Here is a 23,386-nt window from a genome sequence, read left to right on the forward strand (position 1 = left end):
TAGCTTATACTTTTTAAATTTTAAAAGTCTAATATAACTTCGTATGTTAACTAATTTTTAAATTTAATACTTACATTTATGTTCATTATAGTATTTTTAAATACTATGGAGATAGTTCAAAATAATATAGCATCAAGTTTGATTGGTGAAAAAAAAATTAAGTTATAGTGATTTAAGTAATTTAGTATTTTTAGTGATGATGTTTAGGATAAAATATATTTTTATGATACTTATATAAAATTTTAAAATTAAAAAATAAAAAATTTATTTATTATGTCTATGTTTATTATGAAATTTTTATTTTAAAATTATTTTATTTTAAAATATTATATAAAATTTTAAAGAATTTGAAAAAAGAAATTATTCTTCGTTTTAAATATATTTATTATAATTTTTTTTAATTTCTAAAAGTTGTTTTACCAAACACAATTGTAGTGCTTATACAGTTATACTTATTAAAAGCTATTTTTAAAAGGATTTTACCAAACGCAAGTGTTGTAGTTTTTGAAAAGCTGTCTTTTAAAGATAGCTTTCATAAACTATTTTCGAAAAGTAAAAGCTTTACCAAACCAAGCCTACATAAGAATTCAGCCACTAATCATCACGGTAAATAATTAATTATTTCGTAAAAAAATATAAAATTACTAAAATCATACTTCAAACTTCTACATAAGAATTCAGCCACTAATCATCACGGCAAATAATTAATTATTAAGAAAAATGACAGATCGATCCCTGACTTTTTGGTCTGCAGAAATTTAAGTTTATGAGAATTTAAAAATACATTTAAGTTCCCGACCTGTTCAAAATCTGGACATATCAATCTCTGAGTTTCATTTGTTCAATTTTAAAATATCTCTCACCTGTACATCCGTATCAACTAGGTCAGTACAACGGGAGTCACCCTTGATTTTTCCGTTGAATCTGACATACCCAAATGAACATGAGGTATCAATATGTCTAGATTTTGAAAAAGTCATAAACTTAAATGTATTTTCAAATTCTCAAAAATTTAAATGTTTACGGATCAAAAGGTCAGGGACCTATTTGTTTTTTTTTCTTAATTATTTAAGGTTTTATTATTTTATTATAATATATTTAATTATTCTAATAATTAATTATTTAATAAAAAAATATATAAATATATATAAATAATTAATTTTTTATGTGTATATAATATTTTTATATTATTACTATCATAAAATGCCGGTTAGGCTGCTTTCCTCATATAATATAATTTTTATATTAAAATGTAAACTAATATGCTGTCAAATAATATATTAAATTAATAAAGCATGTATGTTAATATCTTAATTTTTATGTCATTATTGCTTTTACTCAATGTTAATAACAAATGTAATATGTCTTAACAAATTATTTTGTATTCAACTTTTAAAAATGATAAAAAAATATTATATGATTTTTTTTAAGTTAGAATAAAGAAAATACTATATTAGGATGAAAATTGGACATCACTAAATTTGCTAAATTCTGTTATATTTATGCATTATTCAAACTGAAACACAGATTTTTTTTTTTTTTAAACTTTTTATGCCTTCGCAACCACAGAACAATTAGAAACAATCTGGTAACAGCAATACGGCACCCTAAAGATAAATAGATTATCAAATAAATAAATAAATAAATAAACAAATCCTTCCTTAAGCAAGTACAACTGCACATTACTAGCGTGCACAATCGTCCTGAACCTTAAACCCTAAACTCAGCAAAACTAAAGCAAATTCATACAAGCATATGCATGTGCTGTTTTATATTTTCAGGATTCAAAAACAGAAAGCACTATTTGCTTAAACCCTAAACCCTAAACCCTAAACTTATAGCTAAAAATGTAACAATCAATGAAAAGAAACTAAGAAAAAAGATAATCAAGACAAGCAACTGGAGGTATGAGTTGATTTGTTTGAAGGTGCTACATTAACTAAATTATAGGTTTGAGAGATAACACTTAGTGGTTGCTCTAGTTGTTGATGTATTCTATATATATTCATTGCTACCTTTTCAGCCAAACTTTTCCTCACAAATCTTCCATAGCACAACACATTTAATAATCCCAAAGCCTCCTTAACTAATCCCTCACAAGCAATTCCTTCCACAAGAATCTTATATGTATCCTCACTTGGTTTACATCCCTTGGCTGTCATACGAGCCAGAAAATCGATGGCAGCACTGGTTTGCTGAGCTTTACAGAGCCCCTTCATGACTGAGTTATAAAAGAACACATTAGGCCTGAAACCCAATGCTTCCAAGTCATGTAGAAACTTGATTGCTTCACGAACCTTTCCTTTGCGGCTAAGACCCCTAACTAGTGAAGTGTAAGTAATTGTATCAGGTTTAGGACCTCTTGTGCGCATCTTCTCGAAGAGTTCCATAGCAAGATCTGTCTTTCCTGCCTTTAAAAGCCCATCAATGAGCGTATTGTAAGAAACTTTATCAGGTTTAAGACCTTTTCGGCACATCTCTTTGAAGAGTTCCATTGCATTCTCTGTTTTTCCCACATTTAAAAGCCCATAAATTACTATATTATAAGTGACTCGACTGGGAGAACACCCTTTGCAACTGAGTTGGTTCATTATTTCAGCTGCATCATCCACCCTCCCATCTTTGCATAATGCTAACAGCAAGATATTATAGGTCACTATATTTGGGTGACAACCCTTATTTACCATTATTTCCAAGTATTCAATTGCTCTATCAATCTTATTTACATAACAAAACCCTTGAAGCAATGGATTGTAACTCCTGGGATTAGGCAAACAACCATGCTTAGGCATCATCTTCAATATATCAATGGCTTGGCCCAACAAGCCTTTTTGGCAGAGGAAACTAATCAAGATATTGAAAGTAACAACACTAGGGGAACAACCCTTACAAATCATGCCAGCAACTAGCCCCTTAGCATCCATCCATCTTCCCATGCTACACAAGCCACGCAAAATAATATTATGCGAGATTACATCAGGCTGACAACCATAGGAGGGCAAGTTACTTAACAATCTGATTGCTTCATCCAACCTACCTTCTTTGCAAATACCATTGATAATAACATTATATGTGACCACATCGGGTTTGCATCCTTTGCTTCTCATCTCATCAATCAACTTCATTGCCTGATCAACTCCAGATTCTCTACAAGTTGCATCAATCAATACAGTGTATGAAATCACATCTGGATGACACTCGCTTTGCAGCTGCCTGTTAAGAACTTCCATGGCTTGCTTCAGTTTCCCTCTACCACACAAACTACGAAAAATTGTATCGAAAGTAATGGCATTAGGAGCAACACTCATGCGATCCAAAACCCACAAGGCCTCCTCTATCGCCCCTGATTTGCAATAAGTATCAATCAAAATATTGTAACTGGTTAAATCAATAACACCACCAAACTCCTCCAAAATTTTCATGATTCTCCTTGCCTTCTTGGTCCTGCCAACCTTGCAAAATTGGCAGACCAGAGCACTGCACGCATTGACATCAGGGATATTGCCATGTTTAATCATATGCTCTAAAAGCTTTAACCCTTCCTCCATTTCCCCATTTCTAACCAACATTTGCAGATGATTATTCTCAAATTCCTCAAAATTCAGGGAAGCACTAACACCATTTGGCAAGGATTCCTCCTCATTTGAATCCCCTTTCGGAAACTTTATAGAATGTTGTGAACTACCATTCAAACCAAAAGTTTCATATTTCAAAACAGCAGAAACACACCGATACCTTCTAGACCAACTGCTCTTAGATTTTCCAAACGCAGTAACACTGCTATCATCAGAGGAACATAGTGAATGAGATTTAACAGAGATATTACTTACTCCTAAATTGAATACAGAACTAGTGTTATCCAAAGTCCTACTTCTGGTGCTACAATCTCTTGTGCCATCCTTAAGCAAATGCCCAAATGAGCAAAACTGTTTGTGGGACGCCACCAAATCCATAGTTTTCACCAACTCCTATAACCTGAAAGACAAAAAACCACAGATTCCATATGCACACTCAATCGTAAACAACTCTTCATTACATTATGAAAGAGGCAGTTTTGAATTCAATTACTAACTTTTCTTTGTTCTCTAAGGTTATATGTTTTCTGTAAGCCTGAATAACAACAAAAACATGAAGATGGCTATGAAGGGGGAAATTCATTTCAGAAACAAGAAATTGGCAACAATCAATCTTCTTAAACTTTACCTAAAAATGTTCATCTCCCAACATATCCAGATATCCAAGCAAAGTAGTAGACCAGCATTCAGAAACATAACCATTAACCATCCAAGAAATTGCGAGAATGAAGAGATAGAGACAAGACCTGACAAAATTTCTGATTACTATAGAATAATTAAGATGTGTCCAGCTGATCTAGAATGTAATAATATAGGCTGTGTTTGTTAGTGTCCATGCCCATAGGAGACTCGAATACCACTGTACATGTCCGCTATTTGTTTGTTGAGACACAAAATTTCAATGTACATGGCAGCACACGAGTGCACATAAAATACATGTCTTTAGTGTCTCTCGTTAGGGCTGAAACACGGAGACAAAACTTGTGAGATACAAATTTTTCCACTTTTGTCTCTAATTATTTTTCAAAATTCCAGTTTTATCCCTTATTGTAATCCTTCTTTCCCCCCCCCCCCCTCTCTCCTTCCTCTCTTTTTTTCTGCTGCTCCTCCCTTGTCATCCTTACTTTCTCTGCAACTTTGCCTCTCACTTCCCCACTGCCACCCTCCTCTCTTCTTCTTTCCCTTCTCTTGCTCCACCTTCCTCCCTCACCTCTACTCATCGTCACTGCCACCCTCCTCTCTCTGTGCCTTGCCTTTGCTTTTGCCTCTACCTCTCTACCCTGCCTCCCACCTCCTTCTGTGTTCACCTTTTCCTTCACCTCTCCTCTCCCTCTGCCTCCCTTCACCTCTCCTGTAAATCTACCCTTCCCTAGCCTTTTTTGTTTCTGTTTTATTTTTATTTTTCTTTTGGAAAAAAAATTTGATTGTTGACTTGTGAAATTTCTATACTATTGTGTGATTTGTTTTTCTGTGATTGTTGGTTAAGTATAGTTAATGGTGGATGCTATTGAATCTATGATTGTGGTGATACTAGTAGGGTATGATGATGAATATGAAAAATGGCTGCAGTAATGGATGACAATGGTGGAGGATGACTATGAAACTGTGATGATGATGGTGGTGGTGGTAATGGTGGGGGTGGGGGTGGTAAAGATGATGATGAATATGTTTTTTTAAATTTAATATTCATAGTATTGTGGAATTTTAAGAATTTTGTAGTTTCTTGTCTACTTTTAACCTAATAATTTGTCTACTTTTTCTCATTAAAATTTTACATTCAAAGTTCAAGTGTTCAACACATGAAAATTCATAATTAAAAACCGATGTGGATTCTTGGCAGCGGTATCTTCACTACTTTGTGATTGTTAATTATTGTTAGCATCCATCTTCAAAATTAAAAAAAAAAAATCTCTAATTAATGATAGAGATAAACAGACAAAAAACACAAAAGAGGCAAAATTGTTTGACCAATTAAGCAGCAACTCAGCAATTAAGCAGCAACTCAGCAATTATACAGAAACTCAGCCAGGTAAAAATTTGGATAAATTACTAATAAAATTGATGAAACATGAAGCAAATTCAAGGCAGCAATTGAGAGAGTAGTAAGTCTTACTAGGGACAGAGACGCTGCGGCAGACGCGCAGGTGGCGACGCAGGAGTTACAAGGAGTAGCGATGCAGGAGGAGATCAACGATGCCGGCGACGGCGACCCTGGCGGAGTTCGGACAGAGAATGAGAAGAAGGTAGCACCGTAGCAGCAGCCGCCAATGTTAGGGGAGTTGGGGTTCAAATTTTTGTTGTAGCAAATTATTTTTCTAGAAATGGGAGAAGACCATCCAAATTTATTATTTTTTAAATTATTATTTAATTATTAATTTAATTTTTAAATTTAACGTAATTTAATAATATATTTTATTTTATATTTTTAAATATTAATAATTTTTTAATATTCTTCTTATTTTTTATATTGGAGTGATAACCACGTTTTTGGTTTAATTAGAAATTTAGAACATACAATTTGGACTTTTACATTTTTAGATCTTTGGAGAGCACAAATCATAAAAAAAATAATCACAATAAAAAATTTGGATTTTTTAAATTTAATATTAAAAATTTTTTAACATAGTAATTAAAAACTTCCTAAAATTCAATTTCCACTAAAATTAAATTAAATTTCAGCGTTTAAAAAAAATTAATTTAAATAGAATTCAATTCAATTCAACTATTTTTTCTTAAAATTAATTCTTATCTAATTAGGTCTAATTAAAAATTCTATCTTATTAAAATTTTACTTAAAACATAAAATATTCAAAATATCTATTTGATCTATTTTTTTTTTTACTCATTCACTTTTAAAGTTTTCCACCTTCCAACAACACTTCTATTCTTTAAAATTGGCAATGGGTAGATTAGGGTAGGATTTTGACTATATCTTAACCCTATCCAGCAGGTTGAAAATTTCATTAAAACTCTACCCTACTCTACTCTATCCTACCTGCGAGTTAAGAATCTATCAACCTTACTCCTACTTGCACTTTAAAATTTTAAATCCTATCCTACCTTACTCTGCCTGCAGAAATATCAAATTTTTTCAAAGTATCTATAAAATTTTAAATGATCAATGATATATGATTTTTATTTTTGTTTTATTTTTATTTTATGTTAATTTTATAAATATACAAATGCTTTAAATTATTAAATTAACTAACTAGTTTAGTAGTTGTTCACTTATTGTAAGTCATTACATGAGGAAGGTTGTATGTTCAACTCTCACCTCTTTTATTACAGTCCTCCTACGCATACAAACTTTTTTGGCTTACAAATTCTACAAGTTAGGCCAAGTCCAACAAAAGCCACGCGCACCACACTCGAGCGTAAATACACGCGCGTGATGAGAGAACTATTGTCGATTTAGAATTTCACAAAATATAGGTTCGTTGTAAGCATAGTCTAAACCAACAAACAATCCTCTCAATCAAAGTTTGATTTTTCCAATTCAAAACATATAAACCGAGAGTCTTTCAACCTCGGGTCGTTCTCCCTAGGATGCAATCGAAGTGTTACGCTTTCGGTTGTGAGGGCAAATGGGTTTTGTAATCAAAGAACAAAAGATTAAAAGAACTAAGAAATCAAAGAACTAAGAAATGATTGGGAATTAATGCAAGTAGAGAGAAAACAAGATCAAAACTAGTGAAAATGCTACGCATAAAAAGCCTTGACTTGGGAATGAGAATCCAAGGAATCCTATCATCGTCATAACCACAACTATGACAATTATAATGAGTCAATCTCGCCTAGTTAACCCCTAACATTTTGAGGAGTAGGTCAAGCAAGCATAATTGACCTTAATCCATAAGTCCTAGCTAACTTACCAAACTAGTTGGTAAAAAGCTAGCGTCAATGGAAACAAGAGTCAACTAACTACCCAAGAATTACCACTAAATGTCGGACATTATGACTCTAGTATCCTAGGAACTTAAATCCCAAGCCAAAGTGTGAAAATCTACTCAAAACTCATAATTGGCATTTTCACAAACACCTTGTGGGTATAAAACCAAAACATAGAAAATTGCAAAGAAAAATAAAATCTATAACCCCAAAATATTCACAAGACCATCTATAAACAAGCAATCAAGCATATATAAGGCATAAAATATTAAATTCATCAATCAAAACTTCAAGATACCAAAATTGCATATATAAACAAAGTAACTTGAACCATAAGAACATAAAAGCAAAAGTAGTGAAATTCAAGGTTCAGAAAACCGGACCGGTCATCAAACCGCTCTAGTCACTGGTTTACTGGTTTATTGGTCCAACCGGTTCAACCGAAAAAACCGTTTTAGAATAGAATAATATATAAATTATAAATACACATCCTAAAATATAATTATAGTCTGATATAAATCTTAAAATATCTTCGAAATTTAAAACACTACATAAAATATCATCAACCAAATACATATCTTATCAAAATCCAAACTCAATCTGTTTTTCCAAGCTAAATCTGTTTTTCCCCTAAGGTTAGAAGAACCTTGTGACTGACTATCATTAGCACTACGGGAATTAGGATTAGCAGCATCATTCGGAAGTGGAGTATTGGCAGGCATGTTATTATTCACAAAAGCATTGTTATCAGCAGTTGCTTCTTGATTAATACTATCTTCCATAACTGAAATTAATAAAACATATATGAAATTAAAAAGTAAAAACAGCCACAAACCCACAACACAACACATCACAATGAACATACACAGAAATTGAATAGTTCACAGATGAAGTTCCAGCAATTGAAGAGTTCACAGAGCAAATTCATAGAAATTGAACAGTTCACAGATGAAGCAAAATAGAAGACCAGGCTGCTTAATTTTCAGATTATTAATTTCCTATGCTCAGCAGCAAACAGAAATTGAGCCAAGGATCAAACACAAATTGACAAACAAAATGAAATTGTGCAACAAACAGGAATTGAGCTGCAATATAGAAGACCAGGCTGCTTAATTTTCAGATTATTAATTTCCTATGCTCAGCAGCAAACAGAAATTGAGCCAAGGATCAAACACAAATTGACAAACAAAATGAAATTGTGCAACAAACAGGAAGTTAATTTTCATATTATAAATTTCATGCAAGGTTTCTACTTTCTACTGAGGAAGTTCATACTGCACATAGTATCAAATTCACAGCCACAGCCACAATTCACAGCCACAGTTCACAGTCCAGAGAGATTAAATTAATCAGCCACAGCCACAGTTCACACTTCACAGAGGAAGTTCACACTTCACAGAGTATCAATTTCATGCAAGGTTTCTACCGGGGTTGATGGAAGAACATGAGCAGAGGCGAAGAACAAACAAGATGAGCAGAGGACGAGTCACTGACCTGGGGTTGATGGAGGGCTACCGGTGCTGAGTGTTGACTGTTGAGGACCGCGCGATGGAGATGGAGGGCTACCGGTGTTGACTGCGTGCTGCGGTGCTGGTGTTGAGAAGATGAGCAGAGGATGGAGATGGAGGGCTACTGGGCAGGAACCAGGCGAAGGCGACGATGGAGATTTGAGGGTTACTGGGGCTGAGGATGGCGACACCAGGGGACGAAGGATGGCGACAGGGGGGCTATGGTTCAGGGCGGCTAGGGTTCTCTGTTCTCCATTGGAGATGATTCAGAAAGGGGGAATGAATGAATGGGGTCGGGGGAAGAAAGGGGGGTGGGGTGCTCCGTGCTAAACGAGCGGGTCGGGTCGGGTCCGTTTTTTATTTTCTATTTTAATTATAAAACGGCGTCGTTTAGCATAACCGGCCGGTCACCTGTTCGATCTAACCGGCCGGTTTTTGACCAGTTCGCCGGTTCTTAAACGATTTTTGTTTGGACGGTTTTTATATGAGGACTGGACCGTTTGTAGCGCCGGTTTGCAGTTAAACCGGTCGAACCAGCCGGTCCGGTCCGGTTTTCAGAACCTTGGTGAAATTAAAGAGGAAATTAAGAGAACTTACAAAAGATGAGCAAAATCCGAAATCAAAGCTTGTTATAAAATGCTACAATGAACCCTAATTAAAAATCCTAAGAGAGCTCTCCCTAATCTACACTACTCCTACTCCTACTATGTAAAACTATGAAAAATTATGTCTAAGTCTTAATGCCTTCATATGGCTTCAATTTTCCTTGATATAGCACTTCAAAACCAGCTTCAGCCTTCCAAAATTGGGCCAAAAGAGCCCTAAAATCGCGAGCCACGTGAATTTTTAATGAAGTCACGCGCAGGGACTTGTGCGTACACACAGGTGTGTGTACGCACACATGCTGATTTTCCTCCTGTGCGTACGCACAGGGTTGTGCATAGGCACACTTGCTGATTTCTGTACTTATGCGTGGGCACAGAGTTGTGCGCGGGCACAGGTGCTGATTTTGACCCTTGTGCGTGGGCACAGGAAGTGTGCGTGGGCACACTCTGAAATGCTTTTCTCCTTTGTTTTCTTCATGTTTTCTCTCAATTGCATGCTTCTCTTCCACTTTTAACAAGCCATTCATGCCTCTAGGACCTAAAATCACTCAACAAATATGTCATGGCATCGAACGGCATAAAAGTGGGATTAAAATGACTAATTTAAGCACAAAAACGCATGTTTTCACATTTAGGATCAATTTAGGGATCAAACACAAAAATATGCCATTTAAGTGAATAAGTGTGGTTTATGTGATAAAATCCATTCAAATTAAGTTAAAATATATTGTCAAATATGGACTCATCAATTCTCCCACACTTAAACAATAGCATGTCCTCATGCTAAACCAAACAAGGAGAAGGATCAAAGGGTAAACAACTTATTGAATGCAACTATTTTTATGCATGCACATATACTATATATTATATATATCTATCTATGCTATAGTGTCCTATGGTTTTAGTGAAAACAAACAAACAAATTTCCAAGCAAGAATATAGACATATGGGGCTAAGCAAAGAAATAATCCAGTGCAATCAAAATCTAAAGAATCGATTCAAGTTTCAAAATGAAGCAACTTGCAAGAATGCACGATAAGAGAGGTGTGAAAATATAGAATTGAGTAATTGAACCCTCACTAGGAGTGTATACACTCTCATCACTCGGTATTTAGGGTTTAATCACTCAAGTCTCCTCTAATCATGCTTTCAAGGATTTACTTTTCATCTAACAATCAACAACCATGTGATGCATGAATACAATTATCACGAGGACTTCATAGGGTTGTAATGGGACTAGAGTTAAGGTGGGATAGATATGGCTAAGTGGACTAAATTGAATCCTTGATTAGCTTAAGTATCCAACTTAACCTATATTAACCAAATAACAAAATATGCAACCTAATTAACTTTCCATTCCCTTTTTTTATACACATTCATGCATCTTTTTCATCCAAATCCACATATGCATTCCTTATTCATTTTTTTTTCTTTTTTTTTTTGGAATAACTTTTGTCCGATCTTATTTTTTCTCATTTCATTCATTTTTTTCTTTTTCTTTTTCTTTTTCTATGACAAATGCATATGGTTAAAGAAAATTGATACATGAATGTGCACCTATTTTCAAAATTTTTCTTTCAACGCATACCCAAAATATTTTTTTTTCTTTTCTACCAAAGTTCCTCCCAAAGATTCCCCCACACTTAAATGTAACACACTTCTAAACCTAAACCAATCAAGGATACAATCCAAGGTAAATTATGGTTTTTCGCTTAAGGTTGTGATGTGGTGATCTTAAAAACAATGGGGTAAGTAAGGCTCAAAAGGGGTTAACAATGGTAGATGTAAGGGTAAGGCTATATGAGTGAGTGATTTTAATTCAAAGATGGCCTCAATCATGTTCAATGCATTCAAACATCAATCATCAGAAATAAAGAATCAAGCAAAACCAAGATTACAATCATAGAAGAGATAAAAGCACACTATGAACAAAATTGTGGTTATAAATTGTAACCACTCAGTATAGGCTCAAAGACTCACAAAGTATTTGTTCTTTCCTCTTCTATGTTTCATAAAAATCATTCAAGCAAGTTTTAAAAGCAATTTTCTAAATCAATTCAATAGAACGCCCTAAAAATAAAATTCTTGGAAATCTTTGTTTTTTTTCACCAAAATTATTTCCTATATGTATATATGATGTGATGGATGCAATTTTTAAAATTTTTCTAGTTCTCTTTCTAATTTTCAACAACCAAAAACTAACGTGAACAATTAGGACAAAATTAAGCTAGATGCTATACTATTCACAACATCCAATCACAACTTCTATCTATGAAATATATACCATGCAAAAATGTAAAATGCAATAACTATGGATGAGCTAAGATGTATATATATATACTAGAAGAAAGTGCAATGCAACAATAAAAAATACTCCAAATATCTACAAGAAATATAGTAAAAAGAAAAAAAATAAAGTGCAAGGTATTCGGAAAAGAGAATTTACAACCCAAAATGACGAATCCTCCCCCACACTTAAGCGTCGCATGGTCCTCCGTGCATGAATACGATCCGGGGAGAATGTCTCTCAAGAGCTCCACCTTCGGTTGGTGGATGCGGGGCTTAGGTTGTGTGGAATTTGCCAAGTCCAATGCATTCTCGACATCTTCGTCTATGGTGTCCTTCTCCTCTCCTGGCTCCTTGCCTTCACATCTCATCCTCAAAAAGAATGAATAAAGTATAATTAGAAATCATAGAGCAAGTAGCACAAAAAGGTAAAGGATTATGTAAATAAGCATCTAATTGAGGAAGTTTGCATAGTGGTGTGATATGATGAAAATGGATTAGCCATGTGTGTATTCCAATTATGCGTGCAGTTGGAACACACACAACAGCCGTTTCAAAAGGCTTCCACACAATGAAAAAGGAGGTATGAGTTCCTCAATTAAATTGCCTAAGTTGCAAGAAATGAATAAGCATCAATTAAACACAACAAACTTAGGCAATTATATCAAAAGCGAATTGAAGTTAGGAAATATTAGATAGTGAAATTGTGCAAGTGAAAGCACAAGATTGATAAAATAGTACAATAAATAATAACCAATTCAATGATAAAGAGACCCTACTTATTCATCCTTAGGAATAATGTAATAATCACATGTAGAAGGTGCTTGTTACAAAAAGTGACAAGTCTTGATAAAAATCAAGTCAAGTCAACTCAAACAAATGCAAAGCATCAACAAGGAACAAATACCCCGTTATGTGATTATATTGATTTAAAACCCATGATGAACAAGAAATTGAATTCAATTCACTAAATTCAATATGCACTTGTTAAAAATTCCACCAAAAAGAAGTCAAATGTCACTTTTCATCTCAAATTGGTGCTAGCAACTCAAAGCATTTAAACAAGTACATTATTGAAATTCCAATCCAAAATAACATCATAATCATTAAAAAATGCACAATTCTTAATTAGAATGCCAAACAAGGATATAGTTTAACACATATGGTCATGACAACATATGAATCAAACTCAAGATTTGTTCAGACAATATGTCAAACACATGGAGTGCAGTGCACATGTTCATCAACTCAAGCAAAAATTCAAGCATCAACAACCCATAACTAAAAAATTGAACACTTGTAATTATTAACAAACAAACCATTAAGCAAAACATAAGCTAGATGACTAAATTCAAATAAGGAAAAACAAAAATTAAGCAAGCAACTAAACATAACAAAGAAGATTAAATCAAGAAAATTGAAAAGTTGAAGGATGAAAAAGAAAAAGATAAGTAACATTGGCACTTGTGTTAGCCACTGCGAGGCTCACGACGGTAGAGCTTCACTGGAGAAGAGAAGAAAGAAAGAAGAAAAAGAAAGAAGGAATGATAAACCACTATTTTATGGTTTATCTTGTGCTCAATTGAGTGGTTTTTATCAACTCTTTACCCGCTTATTCATACTATTTGCATGAGTTTACGTTTTCCTTCCTGATTTTGTGCTATGATTGAAAACATGCTTCTTTGGTCTTAATTTTGATATATTTAATCTTCTCTTATTACCATTAGATGCCTTGATATGTGTGTTAAGTGTTTTCAGAGATTACAGGGCAGGAATGACTTGGAGGATGGAAAGGAAGCATGCAAAAGTAGAAGGAATACAAGAAGTTGGAGAAATTGCTAAGCTGTCCAGCCTGACCTCTTCGCACTCAAACGGCTATAACTTTAGCTACAGAGGTCCAAACGACGCGGTTTCAGTTGCGTTGGAAAGCTAACGTCCGGGGATTCGATTTGATATATAATTTGCCATAGCTGCCCTAACACCAGGCAACGCGAACGCGTGGATCACGCGGACGCGTGACCTGGCAGGAAAGCAATCCACGCGGCCACGTGGACGACGCCTCCGCGTCACTTGCCCGCGATCTGAACGTAACAGAAATCGCAGGAAGCAATTTCTGGGCTGCTTTTGACCCAGTTTTCAGCCCAGAACACACAGATTAGAGGCTATAAAGTGGGGGAATGCATCCATTAAAAGAGAGCTCGCCAATTTAGTTACTTTTCCATGATTTAGATATAGTTTTGAGAGAAGTTCTCTCCTCTCTCTCTCGTAGGATTTAGGACTTCTCTTAGGTTTAGGAGTAACTCTCAATCCCAGGTTCTTTATTTTTATTTATTCTTCTAATTTAGTTTATGAACTCTTCATGTTAGATTATAATTTCCCTTATTAATGTTATTTGAGGTATTTCAATTTATGATTGCTTTCTTTAATTTATGTTATTGTTGCTTTACATCTGAAGGCATTTTTATTCCAACAAATTTACTTTTTCCCCTTTTGGTTTTGGTTAAGAAATCAGTAACTCAGAAGTTACCTTATCTCAACATAATCGACAACTGTTATCTTTGCTAGTTAAACTGAACTTCAATAATCCCAACCTTTTCTTAGGAAATAAATAGGATTCGAAGATCAAACTAATTAGTCCCTTGACTTTCCTTTGCTTTAGTAAAGGTTGAATAAGTGGAATTAAGATTCAACTTTCATTATTATTGATAAGAATAACTAAGTATGGACTTCCAATTTCTCATATCTTGCCAAAAGTTTGTTTTACAGTTATTCATTTATTTTAATTGCCATTTAATTTACTCGCCATTAAGTTATTTGTTCCTCATTCTTGAAACCCCAAATCTACAATTTTCATAACCAATAATAAGAACATACTTCCCTGCAGTTTCTTGAGAAGACGACCCGAGGTTTAAATACTTCGGTTAACAATTTATTTAGGGGTTTGTTACTTGTGACAACCCAAACGTTTGTATGAAAGGACTTTTGTTGGTTTAGAAACTATACTTGCAACGAGGATTTATCTGCAAATTTCTAGACCACGCAAAAGTTCTCTCGTCAAAATGGCACCGTTGCCGGGAAACTGCTAACGTGTGCCTTATTATTGGTTATTGTACATATTTTTCCTTTACTTGTTTATTTATTTCTGTTTTCCCTTTTTAATTTTATTTGCTACTATGAACTCTCACCCCTATCGCTTTGAGTTTGGTTCTAACTTTGTGGAAGGAAATAGAAGTTACAGCAGGAATATGCATCAAGGTCAGACCAATGAAGGCTGGATGGAGCCAAGAGGACCTAATCAACCCTTTAGGCATCAACACCCTCCAAGATATCATGGGCAACGACCATTCTACAATGCATACCCAGCTGATAGATATGGTGGACAACCTTGTAACTACCAACAAGCCCCACCCCGTGCCTATAGACCATCCTCTCAACATAACCTCGAACCACCACACTCACAAGCTTCTCTTCACCATTCGCCACCGTATGATCCTTTCCTACCCCAGTTCCAATCCAATCACCCCCAAGCACCACCACTTCCCTATGTTTCATGTCCAAGTCCATCACCCCGAGAATCAGAGGTTCGCCTCAAGGCAACAGTAAATAAACTTCAAACAACCATTCGACAACTGGAGTAAGCAGTAATTCAATTAGCTTCTAGATGCGCGAACATTCAAGGATCAACCACAGCCCCATGTGGACAATCTAATGAAGAGCGTAGCATGAAGGAGACACTAGAAACTCCAGTGGACAAGACAGAGCATGAATTCGTACTAGAACAAGTAGAAGAAGCTGTCATTGTACAAGAAGAAGAGTTGGTTGAAGATATAGGAGACGCTGAACCTCCATGGGAATCCAGAGTTGAGGAGAACTCCGTCAAGGACGTTACAGTTAATGCTAAGGAGGATAGCGCACAATCCCCAAGGCAAGTCATTTATGAAGAATCAGACGGAATAATCCAAGAAGCAAATTCTCTTGATGATGATAGTCACAAGTCAAGTTCTCTTAGTAATGAACTTGCATCTGCAAGTGAGTTCTCTGAGATCGACGAATCTTCCCCAAATGAATACGAGGATGATGCAGAGGTAGATTTCTCTCAACCTCCAATCTTTGACTCAAATGATGAGGAAGACATAGAAGACTTTGACCAGGGAGATGATGCATTTGAAGATCCTTGCAAAGAAGTGGAGGAATTCTCAGAAGATTACCTGGGAGTAGAACTTACAGAACCACTGGAAACACTTATCCCAAGGCCATTACCACCTAATACAAGCTTCAAGTGGGTACAATCCTTAACTTTTAACTTTACTTATTCACTTGAATATGGTTTAATTGAAACAAATGGCCAGCTTAGAGCTCTATGTGGCTTTAAGAGTAAGAGGGAAATGGCTCGTGCTCAGAGCTGGTACACAAGGTTCAATAAGGTTCCACGCTTCAACTCGAAGTGCACAGATTGGCATCAAAATCAATCGAATGGATCTCGGAAAACGTTTGGTTACCATGGTGAGAATTTACTTTTTAAACCGCCCGGATGGAAACATGGAGATCAAGACGGAGGCGGATTTAAAAACAAGGCTTGGGATCCTAGAATCTATTTTGACATTCGTCACCCCAGGAGCCTGAAAATCTGTTTGAAGCTGCTCAGAAGCTTTACATGCCTAGTTTGGGACCCCGAAGGCTATTGGCATTCCAAGCATTGGTGGAGATTTCTGGATGAATTTAAACACAAGCCACCATAACAGGAAGCTCTTCCAATGTCCAACTTAAGGACTTTAACTAAAAGTGCTAGGTGGGAGACAACCCACCATGGTATGATCGTTCCTTTTGCAATTTTAATTTTATTTAGTTTTGTTTGTTTTTGAATTTTATAATATTGAACCTGGAACTTTGCATCGCATTCATATTAATCATTGCATTCTGCATACTGCATATAAAAAAAAGGGAAGCACGCATGCGACGCGGCAGCGTCGCTGACGCGTCCGCGTCACCAGTGCAATGGGAAGAAAAGAAAACGAACAGAAAGTCACGCGAGAGCGTGGCTGGAGGCGTGCCAATGGCACAAATCGTCCCACGCGACCGCGTCATATGGGAATAATGGCCTCCCACGCGACTGCGTGCCCCACGCGGCCGCGTGACCAGGATTTCGACGTAATAATGGTGCACAGCTGAAAGTTGTGCTAGAGTGGTGCTAGACTGGCGCTGGACGCGCAGTCCATCTCACGCGACCGCGTGACCCACGTGACCGCGTCATATTCCTTTAAAGCCCACTCACGCGATCGCATGCCCCATGCGATCGCGTCACTTAAAATTTGGCACTAATATGATTTTGAACAGAGAGTTGTGCGGGCGCGAGGCTGCCCTCGCGCCAGTAGTATAAACTGTGTCACGTGACCGCGTGACCGACGCGACCGCATGACTGACGCGACCGCGTGACCGACGCGACCGCGTCAATCAGTTTAAGCGCAATCCGCGCGACCGCGTGCCCCATGTGACCACGTCGATTGCACCCCACAGCTTATCCTAATTTGCCAAATATCTTATCTTTTCTCCATCAATCCTAATTTCTTCTATCTTTTCTTCTTTCTTCTTTCTCTCTTACTTTATTTCTTTCCATTCTCATTCTTCTTCTCTTTTATTTTATTTTATTTAATTTATTTGCATACTTTCATTCATTGCATTTTAATTTAGTGCATATTTTTCTTTTCTTTTCTACATTTATTATTTTTCCTTTGGTGTTGATTTTTTTATTTAACTGTTGCAACTTTTCTGGTATTATTTGGTGCTTAGTGACTTGTTTACACTGTTGGGTAATATTAAATCAATGCTATTCTTTTATGATATTTGTATTCCTTTTTGCATTGACATGAGCTTATACTGTCTTTCATTACCTACACTCTCCTCCCCTATGTTTCAAATCTTGCACCACTGGTATGCCATGGCTTCTTTTGTTTTCTCACTTACATGTTGAAGCTTCCATGTAACTGAGACCCTTATCATTTTGGCATTAACCCACCCATACTTCATTTATTTTTTATCTTTATTTTTGGGTAACTTTTCTTCCCTTTTTCTTTCAGGATGGCCACCCGGAAGGAAACTGGAAGATGTTTACATGGGGAGACACAGCAAGTCAATCTGCACAATCTATAGAGAAAGGCATCAGTTGGAGCAGCCCGTCCACTTGTATATCTTAGCATGCACCGAGGACGGTGCAATCTTTAAGTGTGGGGAGGTCGATACCGATCTCCATGGGTTAGTCACTCTTCTATCTCAACACCATTGTTTTATTTTCTTTTCATTATTGCATTTGCATATTTAATTGCATGTTTATTTGATTTTATGCATTTAGCCACTGCTTGGTTAAAATAATAAGTTTCTTTTTAAAATCCCATTTTTGAAAATTTTCACTAATTTAAATCAATTATTAAAATTTTTTGTGATAAAACTTGTTTGAAGTTGTATTTGGAACATGGTTTTTGAGCCAAAGAACACACAACCTGTGAGATTTTGAGCTTATTTATATGGTTACATTATTTAACCATAAATATTTTATTCCTGTGTGTTTCCTTCTCTATGATTGTAATCTATATTTTATCCCAATCTATATGTCCATTATTTAGTATATTTACATGCTTGCACATGATTGAGGCCATTGTTTGATTTTAGCTCACTTATCCCAAATAAGTCTACCCTTTAAATCACCCTTATCAGCCACTTTGAGCCTTTTTAATCCCCATTTGTTCTGTATTTTACCACATCAGCCTTAAAGCAGAAAAACAATTAAATATCCCAATTGAATCTTTGGTTAGCTTACGATAGGGATTGTGTAACAATTAAGTGTGGGGAAACTGTGGGAACATGGGTTAATAAGGGAATGTACCATGTTTCTAATTTATTTGAATATTGGGAATTTGGGAACCTACTCATGAAAAACCAAAATAGAAAAATAATAGAAAATCCATGTGCATTGATAAGTTATGTTTATTTCTCTACAAAAAAAAAAAAGAAAAAGAGAAAAAGAAAAAAAAATTATATATATATATATAAATAAATAAATAAAAAGGACAAAATTACCCAATGCTAAGTTAATGAAAATATCAATGCACATGTGACAAAAGTAAAGAAATATCAAAAATTTGGTACATGAGTATGAGAATTATACAAAAGTGGGAATTATGGGTAGCTAGGCATGAATTTAAAAGTATATAGAGTATATGTATATTAGGTGAGAGCTTAGGTTAATTGAAGATTCACTTTACTAGCTCACTTAGCCTTATATATACCCTTACCTTTACCTCAGCCCCATTACAACCCTGAAAAGACCTCATGATATTTGCATTGGTATGCTAAATATTTGTTGATTGGTTAGATGAAGAACAAGGTTTAGAAAGCATGACTAGGAAAGAATAGAGTGATTGACCCTAGACACTTGAGAGTTAGAGTGATATACACTACCAGTGAGGGTTCAATGCTTGATTCTGTGTTCCCTGCTTTCATGAGCTCTCTTCTTACAAGTTGACTTGCTTTTTATTGTACGATTTGAATTAGTGGAATTTGAATTATTTTTGTCTTGAAAGATTTATTTATTTTTAACCAAGTAGGTAGAAACATTTTTGCATGTAGTTACATTCATAGGTTGCATTTCATACATTATATCATTCCTCTTCATCTTTATAGCTTCTCTTGAGCTTAGCATGAGGACATGCTAATGTTTAAGTGTGGGGAGGTTGATAAACCACTATTTTATGGTTTATCTTGTGCTCAATTGAGTGGTTTTTATCAACTCTTTACCCGCTTATTCATACTATTTGCATGAGTTTACGTTTTCCTTCCTGATTTTGTGCTATGATTGAAAACATGCTTCTTTGGTCTTAATTTTGATATATTTAATCTTCTCTTATTACCGTTAGATGCCTTGATATGTGTGTTAAGTGTTTTCAGAGATTACAGGGCAGGAATGGCTTGGAGGATGGAAAGGAAGCATGCAAAAATGGAAGGAATACAAGAAGTTGGAGAAATTGCTAAGCTGTCCAGCCTGACCTCTTCGCACTCAAACGGCTATAACTTTAGCTACAGAAGTCCAAACGACGCGGTTTTAGTTGCATTGGAAAGCTAACATCCGGGGATTCGATTTGATATATAATTTGCCATAGCTTCCATGACGCCAGGCAACGCGAACGTGTGGATCACGCAGACGCGTGACCTGGCAGGAAAGCAATCCACGCGGCCGCATGGACGACGCCTCCGCGTCACTTGCCCGCGATCTAAACGTAACAGAAATTGCAGGGAGTGATTTCTGGGCTGCTTTTGACCCAGTTTTCAGCCCAGAACACACAGATTAGAGGCTATAAAGTGGGGGAATGCATCCATTAAAAGAGAGCTCGCCAATTTAGTTACTTTTCCATGATTTAGATCTAGTTTTGAGAGAGGATCTCTCCTCTCTCTCTCATAGGATTTAGGACTTCTCTTAGGTTTAGGAGTAACTCTCAATCCCAGGTTCTTTATTTTTATTTATTCTTCCAATTTAGTTTATGAACTCTTCATGTTAGATTATAATTTCCCTTATTAATGTTATTTGAGGTATTTCAATTTATTATTGCTTTCTTTAATTTATGTTATTGTTGCTTTACATTTGAAGGCATTTTTATTCCAGCAAATTTATTTTTTCCCCTTTTGGTTTTGGTTAAGAAATCAGTAACTCAGAAGTTACCTTATCTCAACATAATCGATAACTGTTATCTTTGCTAATTAAACTGAACTTCAATAATCCCAACCTTTTCTTAGGAAATAAATAGGATTCGAAGATCAAACTAATTAGTCCCTTGACTTTTCTTTGCTTTAGTAAAGGTTGACTAAGTGGAATTAAGATTCAACTTTCATTATTATTGATAAGAATAACTAAGTCTGGACTTCCAATTTCTCATATCTTGCCAAAAGTTTGTTTTACAGTTATTCATTTATTTTAATTGCCATTTAATTTACTCGCCATTAAGTTACTTGTTCCTCATTCTTGAAACCCCAAATCTACAATTTTCATAACCAATAATAAGAACATACTTCACTGCAGTTTCTTGAGAAGACGACCCGAGGTTTGAATACTTCGGTTAACAATTTATTTAGGGGTTTGTTACTTGTGACAACCAAAACGTTTGTATGAAAGGACTTTTGTTGGTTTAGAAACTATACTTGCAACGAAGATTTATCTGCAAATTTCTAGACCTCGCAAAATTTCTCTCGTCAAGGAAGAAGAAATAAAAGAAAGAAGAAAGAAAAGAAGAAGAAAAGAGAAGAAATAGAGAGAGCGAGAGAGGGGTAGTGGTGGTGGTGGTGGCTCCGGCGGTGGCGGCGTTGGTCGCCAGAGGGATGGGGCGGGGCTTGGCTGGGGTAGGGGGTGAAGAAAGAAGAAAGAAAGGGGATGGGAAGTGTAGGCGAAACAGGGCACCCTTCTTGATTAATGCTCAGAGCGTGACCTGTGCGTACGCACAAGTAAGTGTGCGCATGCACAGTAGCAAAAATTGGGGGCGTTCATGCGCACAGGACGTGCGAACGCTCCTGGCAGAAAGGGTGTCAATACGTGTGTGTACACACAGGGTTGTGTGCACGCACATAACACTTTTTTTTATAGGAACAGGGTAAAAGGACATGTGTGCGTACACACAGGTGTTGTGCGTACGCACAAGAGCAAAAAAAAAATTTTGGGGTCCGCGCGCACAACTTGTGCGAATGCTCCCAACAGAAGGGGTTCCGAGACCTGTGCGTACACACAGGTCTGTGCGCACTCACAGATGTCAAAATCTGGGGGAAGTGTGCATGGGCACAGGTGTGTGCATACGCACACTGCCCTGTTTTTGCAAAATTTTTAATGCCTCTAAGGCACCAAAATGACTTCCAAAATAGTTTTTTCAAGCCCCAAATCATTTTAAAACCCCCAAAACATATTATTCCACTAAGATTACCTAATAAACATAAAAATGCAACTAAATAAATCCTAGAATCTAATCAAACTAAGCTAACTAAAAAGAACAAATTCAATAACCAAAAGCTAAAAGAAGAGAAAAGTTAGAAGGATGTTACCATGGTGGGGTGTCTCCCACCTAACACTTTGGTTTAAAGTCCTCAAGTTGGACTTTTGGGTTGAAGATCACATCAAGGAGGCTTGTGCTTCCATCCATCCTTGAGTTGCCAACCTTGCTTGCTCTTCAAAAGTCCTCCGAGATTCCGAACGAAGTACATTAAGCTCTCAAGCAACCTCAAGCAGGAAATTGGGATCCAAAATTATTGGTTGTAAAGATGTATGCCCGGATCCCACACTTTGGTTTTTCTATCATCCTCTTGTTGACTTTCACTTGTACCCTTGGATGAACAACCTCTCCAAGCACCTTTTGAGCACCCAATGAGATCTTGGAATCCTTCCAAGTGGACCTTGCACCATTTATGCCTTGAATTCTTTTGGTAACCAATACCCATTCCTTCACCATTTAACACTCCAAGAAGCACCTTAAGTTGGTGGTCTGTTCCCAAGAGAGTATATTGGTATAGGCCTATGAAGCTTATGGAGGAAATTGTTACCCATTCAAATTGCCCTTGGGTTGGAGTCATCCTGTTAAACTCTTGTATGAAAGCTTCCACTTCTTGGTTAACTACCTCTTCCTCACCACTCTTTTCTAACTCTTCCCTTTCTCTCTCAAACTCAAAAGTGGGAGGCTCCTCAAGATCATTGAAGGGGTTGACCAAGGTGGACAAAAAATCGTTGATGATGGAATCCACTTCTTGACCAAACTCCCTCAAGTCTTCATTCACCTCTTCCGGTGTTACCTTTCTCCTCTTGTTGTAATTCTTGTCCTAACTCTTCTTCCTTCCCTTGAGACTCCATGTTCTCCTCCTCTCTACACTCCTTACTCGATCCTCCACCTTCTTCAAGGGGGATGTCTTGAGTGGTTGATGAGCGGATAATTTATACGCTTTTTGGCATTGTTTTTAGTATGTTTTTAGTAGGATCTAGTTACTTTTAGGGATGTTTTTATTAGTTTTTATGTTAAATTCACATTTCTAGACTTTACTATGAGTTTGTGTGTTTTTTTGTGATTTCAGGTATTTTCCGGCTGAAATTGAGGGACTTGAGCAAAAATCAGATTCAGAGGTTGAAGAAGGACTGCTGATACTATTGGATTCTGGCCTCCCTGAACTCAAAGTGGATTTTCTGGAGCTACAGAACTCAAAATGGCGCGCTTCCAATTGCGTTGGAAATTAGACATCCAGGGCTTTCCAGAAATATATAATAGTCCATACTTTGGCCGAGTTTTGATGACGCAAAAGGGCGTTGAACGCCAGTTCTACGCTGCAGTCTGGAGTTAAACGCCAGAAACACGTCACGAACCAGAGTTAAATGCCAGAAACACGTTACAAACTGGCGTTCAACTCCAAGAATGACCTCTCCACGTGTAAACTTCAAGCTCAGCCCAAGCACACACCAAGTGGGCCCCGGAAGTGGATTTATGCATCAATTACTTACTTCTGTAAACCCTAG

General features: G+C 36.3%; 1 protein-coding gene across 1 annotated transcript; it reads right to left on the reverse strand.

Moving 5' to 3' along the window:
• Window positions 1-1,586: 1,586 nt before the first annotated feature.
• Window positions 1,587-5,892, reverse strand: LOC107609552 (uncharacterized). Its single transcript, XM_016311552.3, has 2 exons — window positions 5,689-5,892; window positions 1,587-3,975 (listed from the first exon to the last, which is right to left on the reverse strand). Exon 2 carries the CDS (start codon window positions 3,951-3,953, stop codon window positions 1,887-1,889), a length of 2,067 nt encoding a protein of 688 aa, XP_016167038.1. The 5' UTR covers window positions 3,954-3,975; window positions 5,689-5,892; the 3' UTR covers window positions 1,587-1,886.
• Between the last annotated feature and the right edge of the window lie 17,494 nt (window positions 5,893-23,386).

The sequence above is a fragment of the Arachis ipaensis genome, chromosome B7 (genome assembly GCF_059453495.1).
Source record: "Arachis ipaensis isolate K30076 ecotype BB chromosome B7, ASM5945349v1, whole genome shotgun sequence".
Classification (NCBI taxonomy): Eukaryota; Viridiplantae; Streptophyta; class Magnoliopsida; order Fabales; family Fabaceae; genus Arachis; species Arachis ipaensis.